The 17615-nt window shown below is 43.8% G+C and overlaps 1 protein-coding gene across 4 annotated transcripts; it reads right to left on the bottom strand.

Moving 5' to 3' along the window:
• Nucleotides 1-4579: 4579 nt before the first annotated feature.
• Nucleotides 4580-17450, bottom strand: FUS (FUS RNA binding protein). 4 transcript variants are annotated; one of them, XM_083707441.1, is made up of 15 exons: nt 17331-17450; nt 15261-15285; nt 13773-13927; nt 13241-13382; nt 12751-12947; nt 12325-12532; nt 9644-9681; nt 8184-8216; nt 7664-7773; nt 6402-6531; nt 6034-6150; nt 5613-5748; nt 5426-5514; nt 5090-5237; nt 4580-4876 (listed from the first exon to the last, which is right to left on the bottom strand). In XM_083707441.1, the coding sequence occupies exons 1-15, from the start codon at nt 17341-17343 to the stop codon at nt 4837-4839; spliced, it is 1581 nt and encodes a 526-aa protein (XP_083563567.1). In that variant the 5' UTR covers nt 17344-17450; the 3' UTR covers nt 4580-4836. The 4 variants fall into 4 exon arrangements, with proteins under 4 accessions (XP_083563567.1, XP_083563568.1, XP_083563565.1 ...); XM_083707442.1 differs by having other exon boundaries at nt 12751-12944; XM_083707439.1 differs by lacking the exon at nt 17331-17450 and adding an exon at nt 16399-16504.
• Nucleotides 17451-17615: the final 165 nt, after the last annotated feature.

The raw sequence follows: 17615 nt of genomic DNA, 5'->3' as shown, positions 1-17615 counted from the left end.
CTCTCATGGGTGTCAAGTGTCAAGATTAGATTTTAAAATTGGGGGTCTCCAATGTGCCACCTATAGGCTGGGACTACCAAGCCCCACCCCAGATTGAAGTGTCCTATCCCACTCTCCAGAGCCAGCACATGCAATGGTTAACACAGTGCAGAAACACATTTGTATCATGCACCCATCCAAAGAAGTATGTCACCAACTTGAAAAGTTTGGAAAGCTCTGATCTAGCCGGTGTCCTTTGATGCTATACTACCCAGAACTAATTGAAAGAAGGCGATATATAAATGTAATAAGTCTTGGGATGGATTGTGGTTATATCATGTTTGGGCAAGGATTAACATAAAAGGTGCTTTAGCTCAAACATGCCTGGGAATCTCTCCATTGCAGGTGGCCATGCTGCGAATACTCAGTAGGATTTGAAATGCAGTTTCCCAGCTCACGTTATCTGTTTTACACATCCAGGACAGAAGTCTGGCTTTCAGGGCTGAACTTTGCTGGGCCCAACTTCCCACTGTTGTTTCAGTACTCAAAAGACTCTCCCAAGAGGCCTTTACTCAAAATTACAGGTGGCACACCTCTGGGGTGGACGGACTCAAATCCATTTCAGCCAAAGTTCACTGTGCCTTAATTTAAGAACAGAGAGTTCTGCTGGATCTAGGCAAAGGCAGTTCAACATCCTGTTCTCAGTGGCCTATGGGAAACCTGCAAGCAAAACACAAACGCAGCAGCTTTCTCCCCCCGCAACGCAGGAATCCTGCCCACAGCCTTCACTGGGTGGGTTTGACTTTGCCTAATTCTCTTTTAAAACAATCAAAGTTGGATTTGAGCCCAAGCAGCCTTGGACGGGTGGTGCTGTGGGTTAAACCACAGAGCCTAGGGCTTGCCAATCAGGTGGTCAGTGGTTCGAATCCCTGCGACAGGGTGAGCTCCCGTTGCTCGGTCCCTGCTCCTGCCAACCTAGCAGTTCAAAAGCACGTCAAAGTGCAAGTAGATAAATAGGTATCGCTCTGGCGGGAAGGTAAATGGCGTTTCTGTGCGCTGCTCTGGTTCGCCTGAAGCGGCTTAGTCATGCTGGCCACATAACCCAGAAGCTGTACGCCGGCTCCCTTGGCCAGTAAAGCGAGATGACCCGAGTCGGCCACGACTGGACCTAATGGTCAGGGTTCCCTTTACTTTTACCTAGCCTTGGAACGTATGCAATTACCTATAATACATGGGAGTACCTTCAAACATGCAGAGCATCACCACCCACCCTTACAAGAGCAACATCTGAGATTAGGATGGCGTTTTCAGGTCTAACCTTCAAAGGCAGCTGCATCCCTATAAAGTTGATCCTTGTGTCTGCCTCCCCATCACCTTTTCCAGATCAAAGCCAGGAACCCACACAAGGGACAAGTGGCAAATCCAGTTCTTCAGCACAAACATACCTCTCTCCTTCACCCCAGGACTAGTGTGCTTATCTCCATTCTTGGTCTTGGCCAAGAATAACATTTTTCCAGGAGCCACTAGAAACTGGTTTTACAAGCCTGGATGCACAAAGACTGCATGCCAGATGGATGAATGTACCTTAAGGGAGAATAACTTTGGGTAATGATTACAAAAGCTGCCAAGTTTCTTCTGACACTTTGCTTAGTAAAGGTTTTATATACATGCCCACAGTAAGCACAAGAAAGAAATGAAGAAAACCAGAACTTCTGTGTGTTTGTAAGTTTTCAGCCCAGCAAGATTATTTGTCTCAAAGGGAATTTAGCTATATTATTACAAATTCCCTCTTGCCCTGCAAAAGATTGGCCCTTTTAAAAGTCATGCCTCCTGCAAACGAGTTGTGTATCACTGGTTCCAACTTTGATCTCTTAAAATGTAGTAACTAGAATGTTGGGCCAATTCCAAAATTAAGAGCATTGTGTACGACACCTGTTGTTCTGCCTTTCTTCAAAGACGTCTGCAAGCTTAGGCTGAAGATACTTCAGCCGACCCTTCCTCACAGAGGTTTATGGCCAAGCAGGTATCTGATCTAAAGCCCACAATCTGTTGTTACATCAGTGATCATTGCCACAACAACCTGCTCCTGTTGTTTTAAGTCTACTATTTAATCCTCAAAAGATCATCTGCCTTACCAAAATCCCCCTTACTCAGCCCTTAGTCACAAAGGGTGTTGGTGGAATGCAGAGGGTTAACATGACAAGTGACATCACCAGTTGTTACATAATGTCCAAAGGCAGACCGCACAGCAGATTGGATTCCCCGACAGCCGGAAACTGGCTATTATAGAACATCGTGGCCTCCAGTAATTGAATAGTTAATTTACACGGCATCACTATTAACATCTTTCCATCCTGGAAGACGGAAGCAATTAATTGTACAGATCTGTTCCCAGGCAGATGCAGCTGTCTCTAGGCTAAGGGAAGGTGGCTTTTACAGAAGGCTGCCCAAGGCTAACCACCTCCAAGGAGGAATGACCAGGCAACAGCTGCACACAGAGAAAGTCTGATCATAAAACTGAGGTTATCACTTGCATCCAGATCGAAACAATGAGGCGGGGGTCAGTTTCCCCCAGTTCTACTGTTGTATTCGTATGGTCCATGCTGAACCTGCTATGCCACTGATGTGAAATGTAGAAAGACAAAACGTTTTAAACGTCGTGACATGTACAGGGTTTCAGAACTGTGTCAGAATTTGATATTTCTTACAGTTCCAGGAGGGATGGTGGAATGGCGCAGGTGCGTGTGTGCGCACACACACGTGCATTCTCTTAAGTAGAAGCTGGACACTCAATTTGGGATGGCAGGGTAGAGCTTGTTCTCGAACAATGGAAGTGCAACAGTTGGGAATGATTTTAATATAACGGGGCCTGGTTGAGGGTAATGAAACTGCAAAGGACCACTGAAGATGGATAAAGGACAGAGTGAAGGCAATTTCTGAAGAAAAGCTGCACTTGGGCTGTTGTACTAGTGGTACCTCGGGTTAAGTACTTAATTCATTCCGGAGGTCTGTTCTTAACCTGAAGCACCACTTTAGCTAATGGGGCCTCCTGCTGCTGCCGCGCCGCCGGAGCCCAATTTCTCTTCTCATCCTGAAGCAAAGTTCTTAACCTGAAGCACTATTTCTGGGTTAGCGGAGTCTGTAACCTGAAGCGTATGTAACCCGAGGTACCAATTTATTTTAGTTTACAGGTTGAGACTTGCATGATTGTTCAACCCATCACCAAACCCTGCCTCCAAGGAGCATGCTAGAGAGGAATTTCAGCAAAGCCTTCTCCCTGGCATGAGCATCATTACTGCTTTTCATATGGAAGATAATTTAGCAACGTGAGCCTTCATAGTCAAGGCCAGATTACAAATTTGTCAGTCAAAGAATATCGAAAGTATCTGCACAGAGCCCACTCAGATGTAATTAAAACCAAGAATCAAGCAAAATGTAAATACAAAGATTGGTTTGTGACTTTAAAAGTTTGGCTTTAGGCATCAAGCTTCATTGCCTGTTCATTTGAGTCACAAAGGTCAAAGTACACTATCATGCAATGCAAAGCATTAATGAACTGTACTAGCTGCACACCAGTGTTAAAAGGAATTCAAATTAACTTAGCAAAGACTGGATTTAGTAGAGTGCAGTCACTGCTGCTTCAAGACTACACAGAGGATGTAAAAAGGCTTTGGCCTTAATATCCAAGTTTCTGACAGCCAAGTACAATTGTAATTATGACTATGACATTTATATGTATTTTTTCTTTAAACAAACCCAACCAGCAATTCCAGGATAGGATAAAAAGAATCTATTTTTAGAAAATATATAAGAAAATTAAACAGCACAAGAGGAAATTGCCTCCCCACCATGCTTTTGAGACTTTTGTATCCAAATCACTATGAATCGCGTACATTTCAATGGCATTCCATGGAGATTTCATCAACAGCAGTGTATACATTGAGTCAGCTCCATCAGTGTTAACAGCGTAGCTAGACTTGTGCTTATTTATGTATGAAATTAGGCTTAAGCCATAGGTATGTGAACCTCATAAATGCAAGGGAAGGACTCTAAGGATGCCACATTGAAACATTTTGGCTGCATTCTTAAAAATGAGAAGTATCTTAAAGGAAGTAAAACATTTCCACCCACCATGTACCAGCCACTGACTTGGTATGCAAAAATGCTTAACAGCAAAGGCTTACTTATGTATTGAGATTTACCAAATCACGATAAATGAAGCACTCACATGCTATTATCAATTCAGACATTACTGTTCTTGAGTAGTAAGTAACATGGACAACCCTCCTTTCATAAACACTACCAGATGATCCAAGAGTGAGTTGTTAAACATCACATGCCTACCATTAAACAGATTATGCTTTTAGCTATTGCTTACTAAATCAAAACCAATGCATGAGTCAAAAAGTGAGTTTTTCAGTTGAATGTAAACTTCCTCCCATACTACAACAGTTGAGATACTGTGCAGATTTGTTTTATAGCAATTCACATTTTTCAAAATTATGTTAAAGTTGGAAAATTTATACAAATACAAAAGCTTTTCAAACAATGCTTTTTAAACAGTATTGTTACTTTTACAAAGTCAAATAAAACAATGTTATTTTCAGAATTGACTGAAAACATCTTTATTATTCAAGTGCCCTATCCCGCCCCGCCCAGCAGTTATACATGCATGACTAAAACATTTTGGCTTTTAAATGTATAGGATTACTTCCAAATACAGTCAACATAAAATAGAAGGGAATACAAAGTTTGTACACAAACGCAGCAAGGAATACACAGGTTTGCAATGAAGTTGGACATCATACAAAATAAAAAAAGTTTATAAATTCACATGGTCTGGGATCCTATGCAGGCTCAATAGGGTCTCTCACGCCGGTCCTGCCTGTGGTCCCCTCTGCAAAGGAGAAAGGAAAGTTTACATTTTAAATTTGCATATTTGTATTGTTTGTTATACAATAACTATTAATAGCCCCAAGGCTAGGCTGCAAACCCAGCAAGTGGATCCAACAGTCACAACCTCAGCCTCCCTCTTTCACTCCCCAGAAACAGAATTCCTAGATTCCTATTCCTGAGCCTTTACAGTAGCCACCACTGAAGTAACCTTTACCTCGAATCCATTTTTCCTGGTCCAAAGCTGCCTCTGTCTCCGCCTCTTCCGCCTCTGAATCCTCCCCGGTCTCCGCCCCTGCCTCCCCGGAAGCCCCCTCTGTCAAAGCCTCCTCGGCCTCCGCGTCGTTCTTCACCAAATCCACCTCCTGGGGAAAAAAGCAGATTTGTATTATGCAACTATTTTGAAATGAGAAATGTGCTTTTCTCACTGATGCCGTTGTGCCAAATAGGCAAACTGTGTATCTCACACAGACAAAAAAGAATCCGCCAGCAAGGGAACAGGATATACAGTAACTGGTTTCACACAGAGAGAAAAGTAAAACCTTAAACTCACCCATGTGTGGTCCTCCAGGCCCATCTGGCTTTGGTGCCTTGCACTGGTTGCATTCATTACGCCATGAGAAGTTCATGTTTTCACAAGTCCTAAAAACACATTTGGGGAAGACAGATGATTTAGAGTTCCAATAGTCATTAACCCGATTTCTACCTTCATATCTAAACAACTAAAGCAGACTGCTTACGGGTTGGGGCATTTCCAGTCTCCTGCACGTTGCTGACCACCTCCTCCGCTGGGGAAGCCCCCCCTGCTGCCCCCGCTGGAACCACTGCTGCTGCCGCCACCTCCTCCACCACCAAATCCACCACGGCCCATGGGTCCTAAAGGAAAGAGGCATGTAAAAATCAGTGGCAGCAGCCAAGTGAAAAAGGATTTTTTGCAGAATGTTTCCTTGCTGATAAACACCTTATATTAGGTTACCTTTCTTCCCTAGAAAGACTGCAGTACCCATACCTCAACTCCCTTATTTCAGAATGGCTGCACAACACACATTGGTCCTCCTCCCCCTCCCTTGCTGAAACTCAATACAGGTATAACAAGAGCCAATACTGCTACAAGCAACACACTTCACTACTTATCAACCACAGCAATGACGTGGAATATACCTCCCCTACCGCCACGGCCTCTTCCTCCACGGCCATTGCCACCACCACCGCCTCTGTTGAAGTCTGCCCTCCGGGTAGCAAATGATACTTTGATAGGGTTGCCTGAGAATTCTTTTCCTGGTTAAGAGAAGAGCAGGGGAAAGGATTACATTTTCCCCGATATAAAGATAGAAGGCAATTATTTCACTATTGGCACCTCTCCTCTACTGCACATCTATTTCTCTTTCAATATTTATTCATCAATTTATATCTCATCATTTCCCCACCCCCCCAGAAGCCTAGTAGTGGAGGCAGAAAGAAGCCTTCAAAGTACAAGCATAGGAACTCTTTCAAAAGTCAAAAAAAGTAATTCGAAGTCAGCACCATACCATCAAACCAGTCAATGGCAGCCTTTGCAGATGGGGGATCATCAAAGGAAACTGTGGCCTCTCCTTTCAGTTTTCCTGTCTCGCGATCGGTGTACAGGTTGATCATAGGCTGTCCTGTTTTCTTGTTTGTCTGTTTACAAAAAAAAGCACAAGATCAATCTACTGGAAAGATCTAATTCAATGTTCTTGCATCCGATTTTCAATACATGACAGGTGCCGACTACAACTGTTTAGGAAGCTGCAATTGATGTGCAATTACCTTTAAATGTGAAAGGTAACTTGCCTATACAGCCCTGAAGGTTAATGAATGTGCTCATGAGGTTCTGGGCAGATTACTGCTGACATCATGAATTCTCCCTTGGAGTGTAAAGATATCCAACAAAGGTTTGTCTACCAATTAGTATCTGAAAGTAGGTAGGGCTAAAGCAGGGTAGATTTGATTTAAATCAAATTGATTTAAATCACTAGTCAGTAAGACTTTATTTAAATCTTTCTTTTTTTTTACAGAAAGACTCATTCTTGCTGGTATAATCTTAATATTTACAACCAGATGAAGGTTTCATTTTTGGAGTAATAAATTTTCATAGTACTTTTTAGTTATATCAAAAATTACTGATTTGGTTATACTATTAGAAATACATAGACAGATAATTATGACATTATTGTGAGGTTTAATAAGTTAACTGTTTATATTTGGACAACTTTTCTGCTGTACTTTATTGGAAGGAGAAAAATAATCATTTCCTGAATAACAATTAACTAAAACATTATAGTATATGTATCCATGTTTGTTAAGTGATGTGGTTAAACGATAAAAAAAACACACCTGAGACTGAGCTTTAGCACATGTGAAAAAACAAATCCTTATTTCCTGATGAATAGCGTTTGGACTATAATGTAACTTAAACAGAAAACTATCTTTAGAAAGATTTTTCCTCCAAAAGCATTTTATTTTAAAAATCCAATTTAAATTTTAAAAAAATCTTGATTTAAATAAAAAATATCCAATTGATGTATCCTACCTAGCGCAGGCTTTTGGCACTGCTCTGACCATTCAGTGTTTTGTGATTCTACTTGCCAACAGCAACTCCACTAGTAGCTGCTTTTTTTTTTTAGCCAGCTCAGTCTCTCAACCAGCCCTTCAAGCTCTCATTACCCACTTCTACACTGCACACTTTACAACCAAAGAGTATAGTGCAACCTAAAAAATGCAGCCCTATTGGTAATGGGATCATCTCACAGGCATAAATAGCACAATTTACCTTAATGATGCCAATCTGCTTGAAGTAATCTGCTACCGACTCAATGGTTACATTTTCACCAAGTCCCTGAACAAAGATGGTGTTGTTGTCCGAGTTATCCTGCTCGCCAGCTGCAAGGAATGAGAATTAGCTCTATCTTCCATCATAATTTCTGCTTCCCAATAAAGTTCTTCCTACAGCCTCTAAATGGAAGTTCCAAACTTGTACTCCAATGAATACTGAACCACATGAAGCAGTTTTCCAAATTGAGACAAAATTTTGGTTACTGTCCGAAGACCTCAGTTGAACAGAACTCAAATCTGCACAATTCATATATTTTGCAGTTTACAAAGTTTGTGGGTTTTTACAAGGCAACTTGATTACATGAAACTCTGCTGTTCACAGTAATACAAAAAAAGAAGGAAAAAAAGGACACCATAGGCTTCTCTGGTTTTCCTTTGACATTTTTACCCCTCTCTTCAAAGTGGAAGCCTGGAAATACTTTTCTGCTGGCCTCACATTCAGGTTTGCAGCCACTTACCAGAATCGTGGCGTGATCCTTGATCCCGTGGTCCTTTTGCACATGAAAATAAGGAAGGAGAGATTCAGTTAGCGAGTGAGAACTTCCAAACTGTTTTCTCACATCAGCACCACCATCATGACCACATCAGAAACAGGCCAGTGTTGGAACATGTGCTGTTCCAAGGTGAGTTTTAGTGCAAAACAAACACTCCCATTCAGTCAGAAGTGGTCCACGTCTTAATTACAAGACTGCTTACTGCAAAACCAGTTACAACTCTTTCCTCCACGTCATACTAGACCTATTTTTTTGCAGCTCTGCAGGGAGGAGCATGGCCTCCAGACACACACCCAGAACACCATTGGAGAACCACTATTTTGACATCTTTTATAGCATACATTAGCCACTGCTACCCAGAGTCTTCTACTGACCCTTGTTCAGTCTTTTAAGTCTCCAGCACCTTTGCAATCTATTCTGGATTTGGTTCATGAGACGAGACACTTTTTAACTTATGCACAGAGAACAAACCATCTTACACCATAGTACACATTTTGAATAAGCCCTTTAGAAATGAGAGCTTTATGTTCTTAGAAACCATCTGGTTATTTACTTGCATCACCACTCTACTATTAACATATTCTACACGTATGTGTATATATATATTTTTTTACCATTTCAACACCTTTTATTGCACCCAATCTTAAATTTTTTGAAAGCATATGCCCAACACTGGTCTCAAATGCATTAACAATCCTATACAAGTGTGTTTTACTGTTCATGCCAAGCCTTTTTCAGCAAACCCTATGGGAACGTTCCTTAAAAAACAATTCTTTTGATTTGGTACAATCATGTTCAAAACGACCATTTGTGAAACTTCGTAATGTTAAAACCAAACTCTCTTAAAATAGAAGCCCATGAAACCACTTATTTGTGAAAGAGCTCTTAAGAGTTTCATACAAACAAAGTTACACTTCCAAGTTTGAAGGGAGCGGTCCCTCCCTTGATTCCTGTACCAGTAACTTTTTAAGCAAGGTACCATAAACCTTTGTTTTACCATGTTTCCTCAGGACTGCATGCACTTCCATTAACACGCTTTAACCCAACGTTCTCATGTGTTTTTTAAAGGAGAGACAACAAACAAAACCAACACTTACAAAGTGATTTTCTCTCTCACATTCTCCCGCAAAACACGTCTTTGGATTATTGATTTTCTCCCATCTTGTTGCAAAACATACAACCAAAATGTACTGTATTGGCACCAAGAACTTGGCTGAGTAGAAAGCCCCATAATGTGGAAGTCAACACCACAGATACAACCAACCATTTTGGCATATGTGCCACAACAGGGGGTGCTCCCATAGGTTTTTATCTGATAAACGGTGGCTTTTCAAACCCTTTGGCATACAAACATCAGTCTCTCCGAAAAATAATATATAGAAATACACTTTTGCGGTTCAAGTTTTTGAACTCTTTGGACTTACCACCAAATTTATTGAAGCCACCACCTCGCTCACCACCGCTGAGGAGATAAGTTAGAAGATAATGATGCTTTTTTTTCCATGACTAAAAGGTTTTGTTGCTAGAAACTACACCAGATCCATTAAGATGCTGGCCAACACTTTTGTTTGGTTCTTCCTGAAGATCTAAAGACAACCTGCTCCACCTTTTCTTTGCCCTTAGCATTTGTTTTTTTAAAAAAATGGATCAATACACCCTTGAGAAGGTTTGCAAATGAAACAGCTCTAGTGTTTTGTCATTCTTGCTTCCGATCTTGAAACGTTACACGAGGCGTCGTGATGCAGCTTTCGAGACAATGCTGGTTTCCTTGTTGCCGTCCTATTCTTGGCATGATTGGTGAACCAAGCTCGTTTTTAAAATATTGTATACCGTGCACGCTGTTAATTCCAGTTCACCCTTCTCAAGTTTGTGCCTTGTATTTTTGCAAAGCTTTTGTTGTTTACAACCCTAAATGCAGATAACTGCTTTGAAAGCACGTAAAAACCCATTCCCTCATCATAGCATATTCGTAATAGTACGTTATTTCAGCTCTAAAGACTGCATTATCTGCCTGCCATAAGATCTCTCTCCCTTCCTCAGACCCTTAACTAACATGTGGAAGGTGGAGATTTGATTAAAGTTCATTGACTTTCACACCTGTGGCACACAAAATGCAGAATTTGTTAACAGAGCAGGTATTGTTAACAGATCAACAACTTTTCATAAGCAAACAACACTTCAGCTGCCCCCACCTATACTCACCTCTCTACTATTTCATCTCTCCCAGTCAACAGGAGCCCAGAGCCAATGTTGCTTAGCAACCATTGCCTCGTCAAATACCAATTTTAACCACCCCTTCACCGAGGCTTAACGCACACCCAACAGCATTAAGGATACCGCTTTGCAACACATAAACCACAAGTACAGAAAGTCCAGCCGCTATGTGGGAAAACCAAAACACATCATTTTAGCCTACATTGGCTTACACGGCTAGACCACAGCATTATGAGCATTATGAGCCCAATGAAAGCTGGCTTACAACCTGCATAGAAGCTTTGTCTTGCAAAATCTCTTACTGAAGAGATTCATATAACCTTTGATTTATCAGCATATACAAACCAGGCCCCTTCAGTGCACCTCATCAGGTTAACACTGGGGGGGTTGAAGGATAACCCTAGTGTCTAGATCAGTGTTTCCCAACCTTTTTTGGGCAAAGGCACACTTGTTTCATGAAAAAAATCTCGAGGCACACCACCATTACAGCCCCGTGACGTCAGCGCGCAGCGTCACGCTGGGAGGGACGCACAAAAGTGTAAGTTTCAATTTTTTCCCCTCCCCCTTGCCTTCCTTCTGTGCCAACCGCCAAAAAGCCAAGAAAAAAGCCAAGACTTTAGGGCAGCAGGTCGACACGGAAGAAGCTCCTACCTAAGGACAGGTGCGACGGCCGTGTCCTCTTCTGCCACACTTGGCAGCCCTGCCTCACGGTCGTGACTCCCACCCTGATTTCTCCCCGCAGGTCGAGCGGCACAGGCAGCCCAATGTGTCCAGCCCAGACACAAGCCCCGCTTCCCCACTCTAGATCCTGAATGCGACCAAGTGCTCTGGACTCCCGAGCAGGGTGGGAAAGAGGACTCGCATCTGGTAGCCTCCGGGCTCCTCGCCTGCTTGAGGGATGGCATTGCAGGCAAGCTGCCGGCCGTCGCCATCGCCGCCCCCTCATGCGAGTGCACCTGCCCGGAGTGGTGGGCTGGGGGAGGCTCGCTCTCTGTGGGGATGTGGCCCGCACGCGCGGCCCCGCTTCCTCCTGCCCAGGGCTGAGCTCCTTACCCGCGATCTCGGTCTCGCGCACGCGGATCCCACTTATTCCGAAGCTCGCGCCACTAGCCGGGGCTCTCACACCGTGCCAGGGCGAGGCGGCGCGGCCCACTGACGTCATCGCGGCTCGCCGCCGCCCTCGACTTCCCTGTTCCCTCCCCTCCCTCGGGTTGCCGTGGTTACCGAGGACTGCAAGCTGCTCGGGCGAGCATGGGGCATTAAGTGGGAGAAGGAAAATTAAAATTAAAACTCGCCCGAAGGCCGCCTCTCCGGATATCTTTCGAATTTTTTAATTTTTCCCGCGGCACACCAGGCAACGTCTCGCGGCACACTAGTGTGCCACGGAACACCGGTTGGGAAACACTGGTCTAGATACCGATTTCCCCCCATAAGAAGTACTAAAGTTCTTGTATATATTTGTATGGAACGGCAACATTGCTCAAAGAGGACCGTAATTCACCTTTGAGGAACAGTAATTATGTTCATATCAAGTGCGCCTTTTGAGGTTGTCAACAGATCCAAGATGAAAATACGATGTTTTGCCCCATGCACAGACTTGTTACTGCAATGGTTGATTTTCATAAAGTAAGAGTTTTTAACTCCTTCACATGCAGACAAGGAACAAAAACCATTTTGACATCCATTTAGATTCACCCCATAAAGAAAAACACACTGACCCCTAGCAGCATACATGGTGGTAGCCCACCCTTGATTACCAACAATTCTATATATTTCAGCCATTCACACACTGCACCCTCCCAGAAGAGGTTAGCTTTTATGGCAAGTACTAGGAGAGATGCTAATTAAACAAACCCACTCCCTCTCCCACAACTATGGACTGGACACCTACCCCATGCCTCCACGACCACCTCTGTTGCCACCTCTTCCACCACTCCGATCAAAGCCACCTCTACCGTATCCGCCACCGCCACCTCCTCCACTGCCTCTTCCACGGTTGCGGTCTTGCTGGCCGCCATATCCTCCTTGATCCTGGCTGCCGTAGCCTCCTCCACTACCACCTCCACTCATGGAAGACTGATCCTGTCCGTAGCCACCAGCTGGAGAAAGTTTTAAAAAAAGGGGGGTGTTAGCAATAGTTTCTGCTAGCAAAGAGACCTGGATTTTTTTGAGTGGGGGGAAAAGAATGAAGATTCTACAGATCCCCTTGCTTCTCACTGGGGGACAGCCATTGGCTTCTACACTGCACTGCATAAAATTTGGCTCATAGTACTCATGTTTGGCTTTTGGAAGTGAAAGGAAAGGAAAAAGTACTCACATCCACTACCACCGCCACCTCCTCCACTGCTACTGCCACTGCCATACTGACTCTGCTGGCCGTAGCTTTGGGGTGGGTTGTAAGAAGGCTGCTGCCCATAGCTGCTCTGCTGTTGGCTGCCATAGCTGGACTGCTGACCATAGCCTCCACTCTGGGGTTGTCCGTAGGTAGAGGTCTGAGAGCTGGTACCGTAACTGCTGATTTCAAGGAGACACAAACAAAGGACAAAGGGTTCAATACACAGACCATCCTACAATACTGTTCTGGCTTTATACAAAGGCTGAGGCTTTAAGCTCCAGGATTCCATTTGGAATACTGCTTAAGAATTCAGGATGATTGTATGACTAAAGAGCAGAGTACACCTGGGGTTTGATCAGGCAAATTTCAGTAGATTTAATGTAAAAAAAGGTAAAGCCCAAAGCGTATGAATAAGATTTACACCACTATCCCTGCTGTGAGTTCTTGTTGTTTGGGATTTCTCAACTGTTACCTTCCTGTGGTGGAACTGGCTGGCTGTTGAGAGTAGCTGGGATAGGATGACTGCTGTCCATAAGACGTCTGAGAAGTCTGACTGCTGCCATATCCTGTTGATGAGCCGTAGGCCTGTGGTGTTGACTGGGTGCCATAGCCAGCTGTTCAGAAAAACAATTCACTCTTGTTAATCTCAAATGGCATGCAATTTGTGTAGCAATAACTAATCAGTTCTTCAATAATAACATATAACTGCACTGATGCATCCCGAGATGTGACCATAGAACAACAAATTAAGCAGTGCTGAGATGAGAGCATGTTAGATTCGAAGCCCTGCTTGTGCCACCTTTTTGCTACTTTTAAGTGCTTCACAGGATTGCAAAATGAAAAGGCTGCAAATTACAGCATCCGGAAAGGACACTTTAAGTACTGTGTTTTCCTTCCTGTCTCCTAGCTCCAGAAAGACGTGTGCTTCACAGCTTAGCCAATTTCCTCTCATATTTTCCTATACAGTCATGAGAACAAAAAACAAGATAAGCTACAATACTCACAGCTTTGAGTCTGGCCATAGGAAGAACTGTAACTACTTTGGCCATATCCAGAAGTATCTGCCGATTGTCCGTAACCACCATAGCTCTGCTGCCCGTAGGGCTGGCTGGTTTGCTGAGAATAACCTTGTGTGGGTGGAGTTGGGTAGGCCCCATAACTAAGGAAAAGCAAGAGAAAAATATTCAGCAAAGGAACATATAACTAAACTGTAAACTAAATTCACAATCTTGCACTCCCAACCAGAATCAAGCTTGTCACTACCATTGTCATCTGTCTTTTCAAATCCAGTGTGCTATGTCATTGCAGGCATCTGACTGAACTCCTACTTCTGTGAGTGTTTCAATTAAGTCTGAACAACCACAAATGGGTAAGGGAAATTACAAGGAATGTTAAGACTAATTAATTGATTCATTGTGGCATGAAGATACACACACCAACAATTCACTTTGTTCAAAAGACTAATGGCCAGAAATAAATTCCAATGCTGATTCTATTCAGAGTAGACCCACTGAACATGACTAACAGGTACATGAATTTCAGTGGGTCTAGTATAGGATTTGGTGACTATAAACCACAAGTTTTTAAAACTGGCCTACTTTTAAGGCAAGTAAAAGGTATGTGATTGAAATTTATAGTTATGAATGACAGGAAGAGAGTGGAGAGAGAAATTTCTCCTCTCGACACCAGAACTTGTGGAAAGCCAAGGAGGAAGCTGTATGTCGAAAGATTCAGGACAGATAAATGAAAGCACTTCTTCTCTTCCACAAGAGGCAGCAATGACCACAAATTTGGATGTCTTTAAAAGAGGATTGGACAAATTCCTGGAGAAGGCTATCAACGGCTACTAGCCATGATGGCAATGCTTTACCTCCACAACCAGAAGGCAGCAATCCTTTTGAATACCAGTTGCTGGAAACCATAGGAGGGGAGAGTGCTTTTGCTGCCCTGTTTGATGGTTTCCCACCAACATCTGGTTAGTCACTGTCAAAACAGGATGCCGGGCTAGATGGGCTATTGGCCCGATTCAACACTCTTCCTATGTTCTTACAATAGTCTTAAATCCCCACAACTCTTGGAAGCAGCACTAATGAGTTATGCTTTCGAAGGGAATCTTTGATTTTAACCATTTTTCTAAATTTGGAATCAGAAGTTTTATCAGCTTCTTCATACGATATATTTTTCCCCCAATTTTTTTTCCAGTACGTAATACCACCACTTGAAAATTAGGATTTTCTGGTATTGGCAAATTAAGATTAAACAAACCACAGGTCGGATCTTGTCTATCTATTCCTCTGGGAACAGCTCCCGGCACCCTAACATCCTTCATGTTTTTACAGAGGTGACTAGCATGACCTACTTCAAGATTACAGAGACAAGAAAAGCACTACTTGCATATGGCTAACACTGTAGTTATGTGAGAAGAGTATCACAATCTAAAAGCCTGTAAACATGCAATACATGGAGGATGAATTATACAAGGGTTTATTTACCTTTGTGTCGCTGACTGGCTATAATCTGTAAGGGGACAAAATAAAAATGTTTGAGCTATTTTAAGAGCAGGATTCCACCCAAGTTAACTAACTGCTACAGAGAGTAGAAATGATTCATATGGGATGGTGGATAAGGCACATTTGTCAAAATTGACAGACATGGATGCTTGCTTCAGGTATCTACGCACTATGTGTATGAACAGAAGCCCCATTCAAATTGAAAGTCAAGGTGTGGGGGGCAAGTGCACCCCTGCCTCTCTACACTTTTAACTTTCAAGAATTCAGACAAATCCTAAGGAAAGGGTTCAGATTCTCATCGTAACACACATTCACCTATCCAATGGGTACTGCACAAAATATATGTACATACGGAATGCTCTTGCTAGCTTCATTGTGGGTAAGAGAAACTATTTTAAAAAGCAAGGCTGTGAGGCATGAAGTTTGAGGGAAGAGATTAGGAATGAACAGCAACTCTGAACGTTGACACTTCTCATATGAAGCACTTATTACTTAGTTACATTTATGCCACTGTTGCCTTATTTTCAGGACTGTTCACAATAATCAAAAGCAGCAGTGAAGAAAAATCCAAAAATTAATAAACAGAACCCAACCATGTGGGCAGGAGGAAGTTGTGGTGTCATCAGAAAAAAATGTGTATTTATATATTCCCCTTCCCCCAGGGTTTTCCAAGCAATAAATAATTTTCCCCCATCCAAAAAACCTCAGTTTATGTGATGGTTAAAGAACCGATGTAATTCCATCGTCAGTACGGAGGGAAAGGAAAAAAATATATCTGCATTTTCAAGGGTGCAAGAGAGGATAGGTACCCACCCAAGGAACTAAGACATAAGAAGAACAGCCTTTAATTAAACTCACGCGAAGTTTGCTATGGCGCCGGGTTGTTACAAACAGAGCAGCTTGGTCCTTATAGGACCTAAACCCGAGATTTTAAGGGGAGGAGGGCGCTCGCTAGAGCGGAGTACGTTTGCATTAATAAATGATAGGTGCAGGCGGTTGGGGAAGCACCCGGATGTAACACTGCGACAAAGACAAGCCTCACACGCACGCGCAACAACGTACGCCTTTCTCCTCTAGGCAGAAAAGCGCATGCGTGGTCGCAATTTTTACCGCCCCCCACCTCCAATAAACCTTGCTACGCCGACCATCACGTCAGGCTGGATTTTTCCACTGCCCATACGGCCCCCCCCTCGTCCCGCCCGTAGCTCAGGGGACCACCGCGCGCATGCGCAGCTACATAACGGCCTAACCTCTCCGAGCCCCTGGAGTCTGACTAGGAAACCCCGTCCGTCTCTTCCCCGGCTTCCTAGTTCTCACGCTATCACAAAATGGCGGCAGACTGCGCAGTTTAGAGAGATTGCGGCGCGGAGCAGAGGAAAGAAAAAAGGCCCTTCCTGCTCTCTAGAAGGCGGAGCCATTTTTCATCCGGCACTACTTCTACAATCACGTCCACCTTTTGCCCTCGACTTTATCACCACCCCGTTATTTTTGGAACGAAAACCCCGAAGCCTCCATTTAAAAAACATTTGTCTAAAGCAGACGGGGAAGGCCGGAGAACCCTCCGCCCACCATTCCTGCCCCACTGACGGGAGAGGGAAGACAGGCAGCTTTCGCCTCCTACCCTGAAACTGCAAGAATAAAAAAAACCCACGCAAAAGCCTCCTTCCCCTTCACCTGCCAAGTGCAGTGATTTTCCTATAGACGATTTAGCCTGAAACCCACCCAAGCCCCTAGGAAGGAAGCTCCCGAGTCTCGTCAGGAGGAGAAAATAACCCAAGACAAAAACGCTGTTTTTCGGAATTAACTGGGCAGAACCAACCATTAAGCCTGCTCCCCCCTCACTTTACCCTTCCCTTTTTAACCCTCATGTTAAACCCTTTTTAACATCAATCGACCTCCCGTTCCCCATCGTCTGCACAGCCACGAGGACCAGAAACTTAGCTCCCCTGGAGGAAAGAAAGCAAAGGCTGAGGGGTGTTTCCCATTCTCCCCTGTTGTGACCCCGGTTGAAACGCGCCCAACGCCCTCCGCTGCCAACTCCCTTCTTCTCACCGTTGGATGCCATGGCTGCAGCCCCCTAAGCTTCACTCCTCAGAAGGGCTACGTAGCACCAACCTCTCCGCCCGCCTCGTCTCTCTTTCCCGCCCCCACACTTTGCCCCAAATATACCCTCCCCCTCCCGTTTCCTCTGGGCTGCACCATGTCACATCGCAAGAGGGGGGGAGAGAAAGGAGAACAGACTTTCTTTTGTACAGTATAGATATAAATAAAAAGCAGGACTCCTACGCTTCTCTTCGTAACCATGCCTACCGAGGTGCGTCTTTCACATTTAGGATA

This window comes from Podarcis gaigeae (assembly GCF_964106915.1).
Source record: "Podarcis gaigeae genome assembly, chromosome: 13".
Classification (NCBI taxonomy): domain Eukaryota; kingdom Metazoa; phylum Chordata; class Lepidosauria; order Squamata; family Lacertidae; genus Podarcis; species Podarcis gaigeae.
Note: the sequence above shows the minus strand (reverse complement) of the source record. Positions and strands in the feature narration are given on the sequence as shown.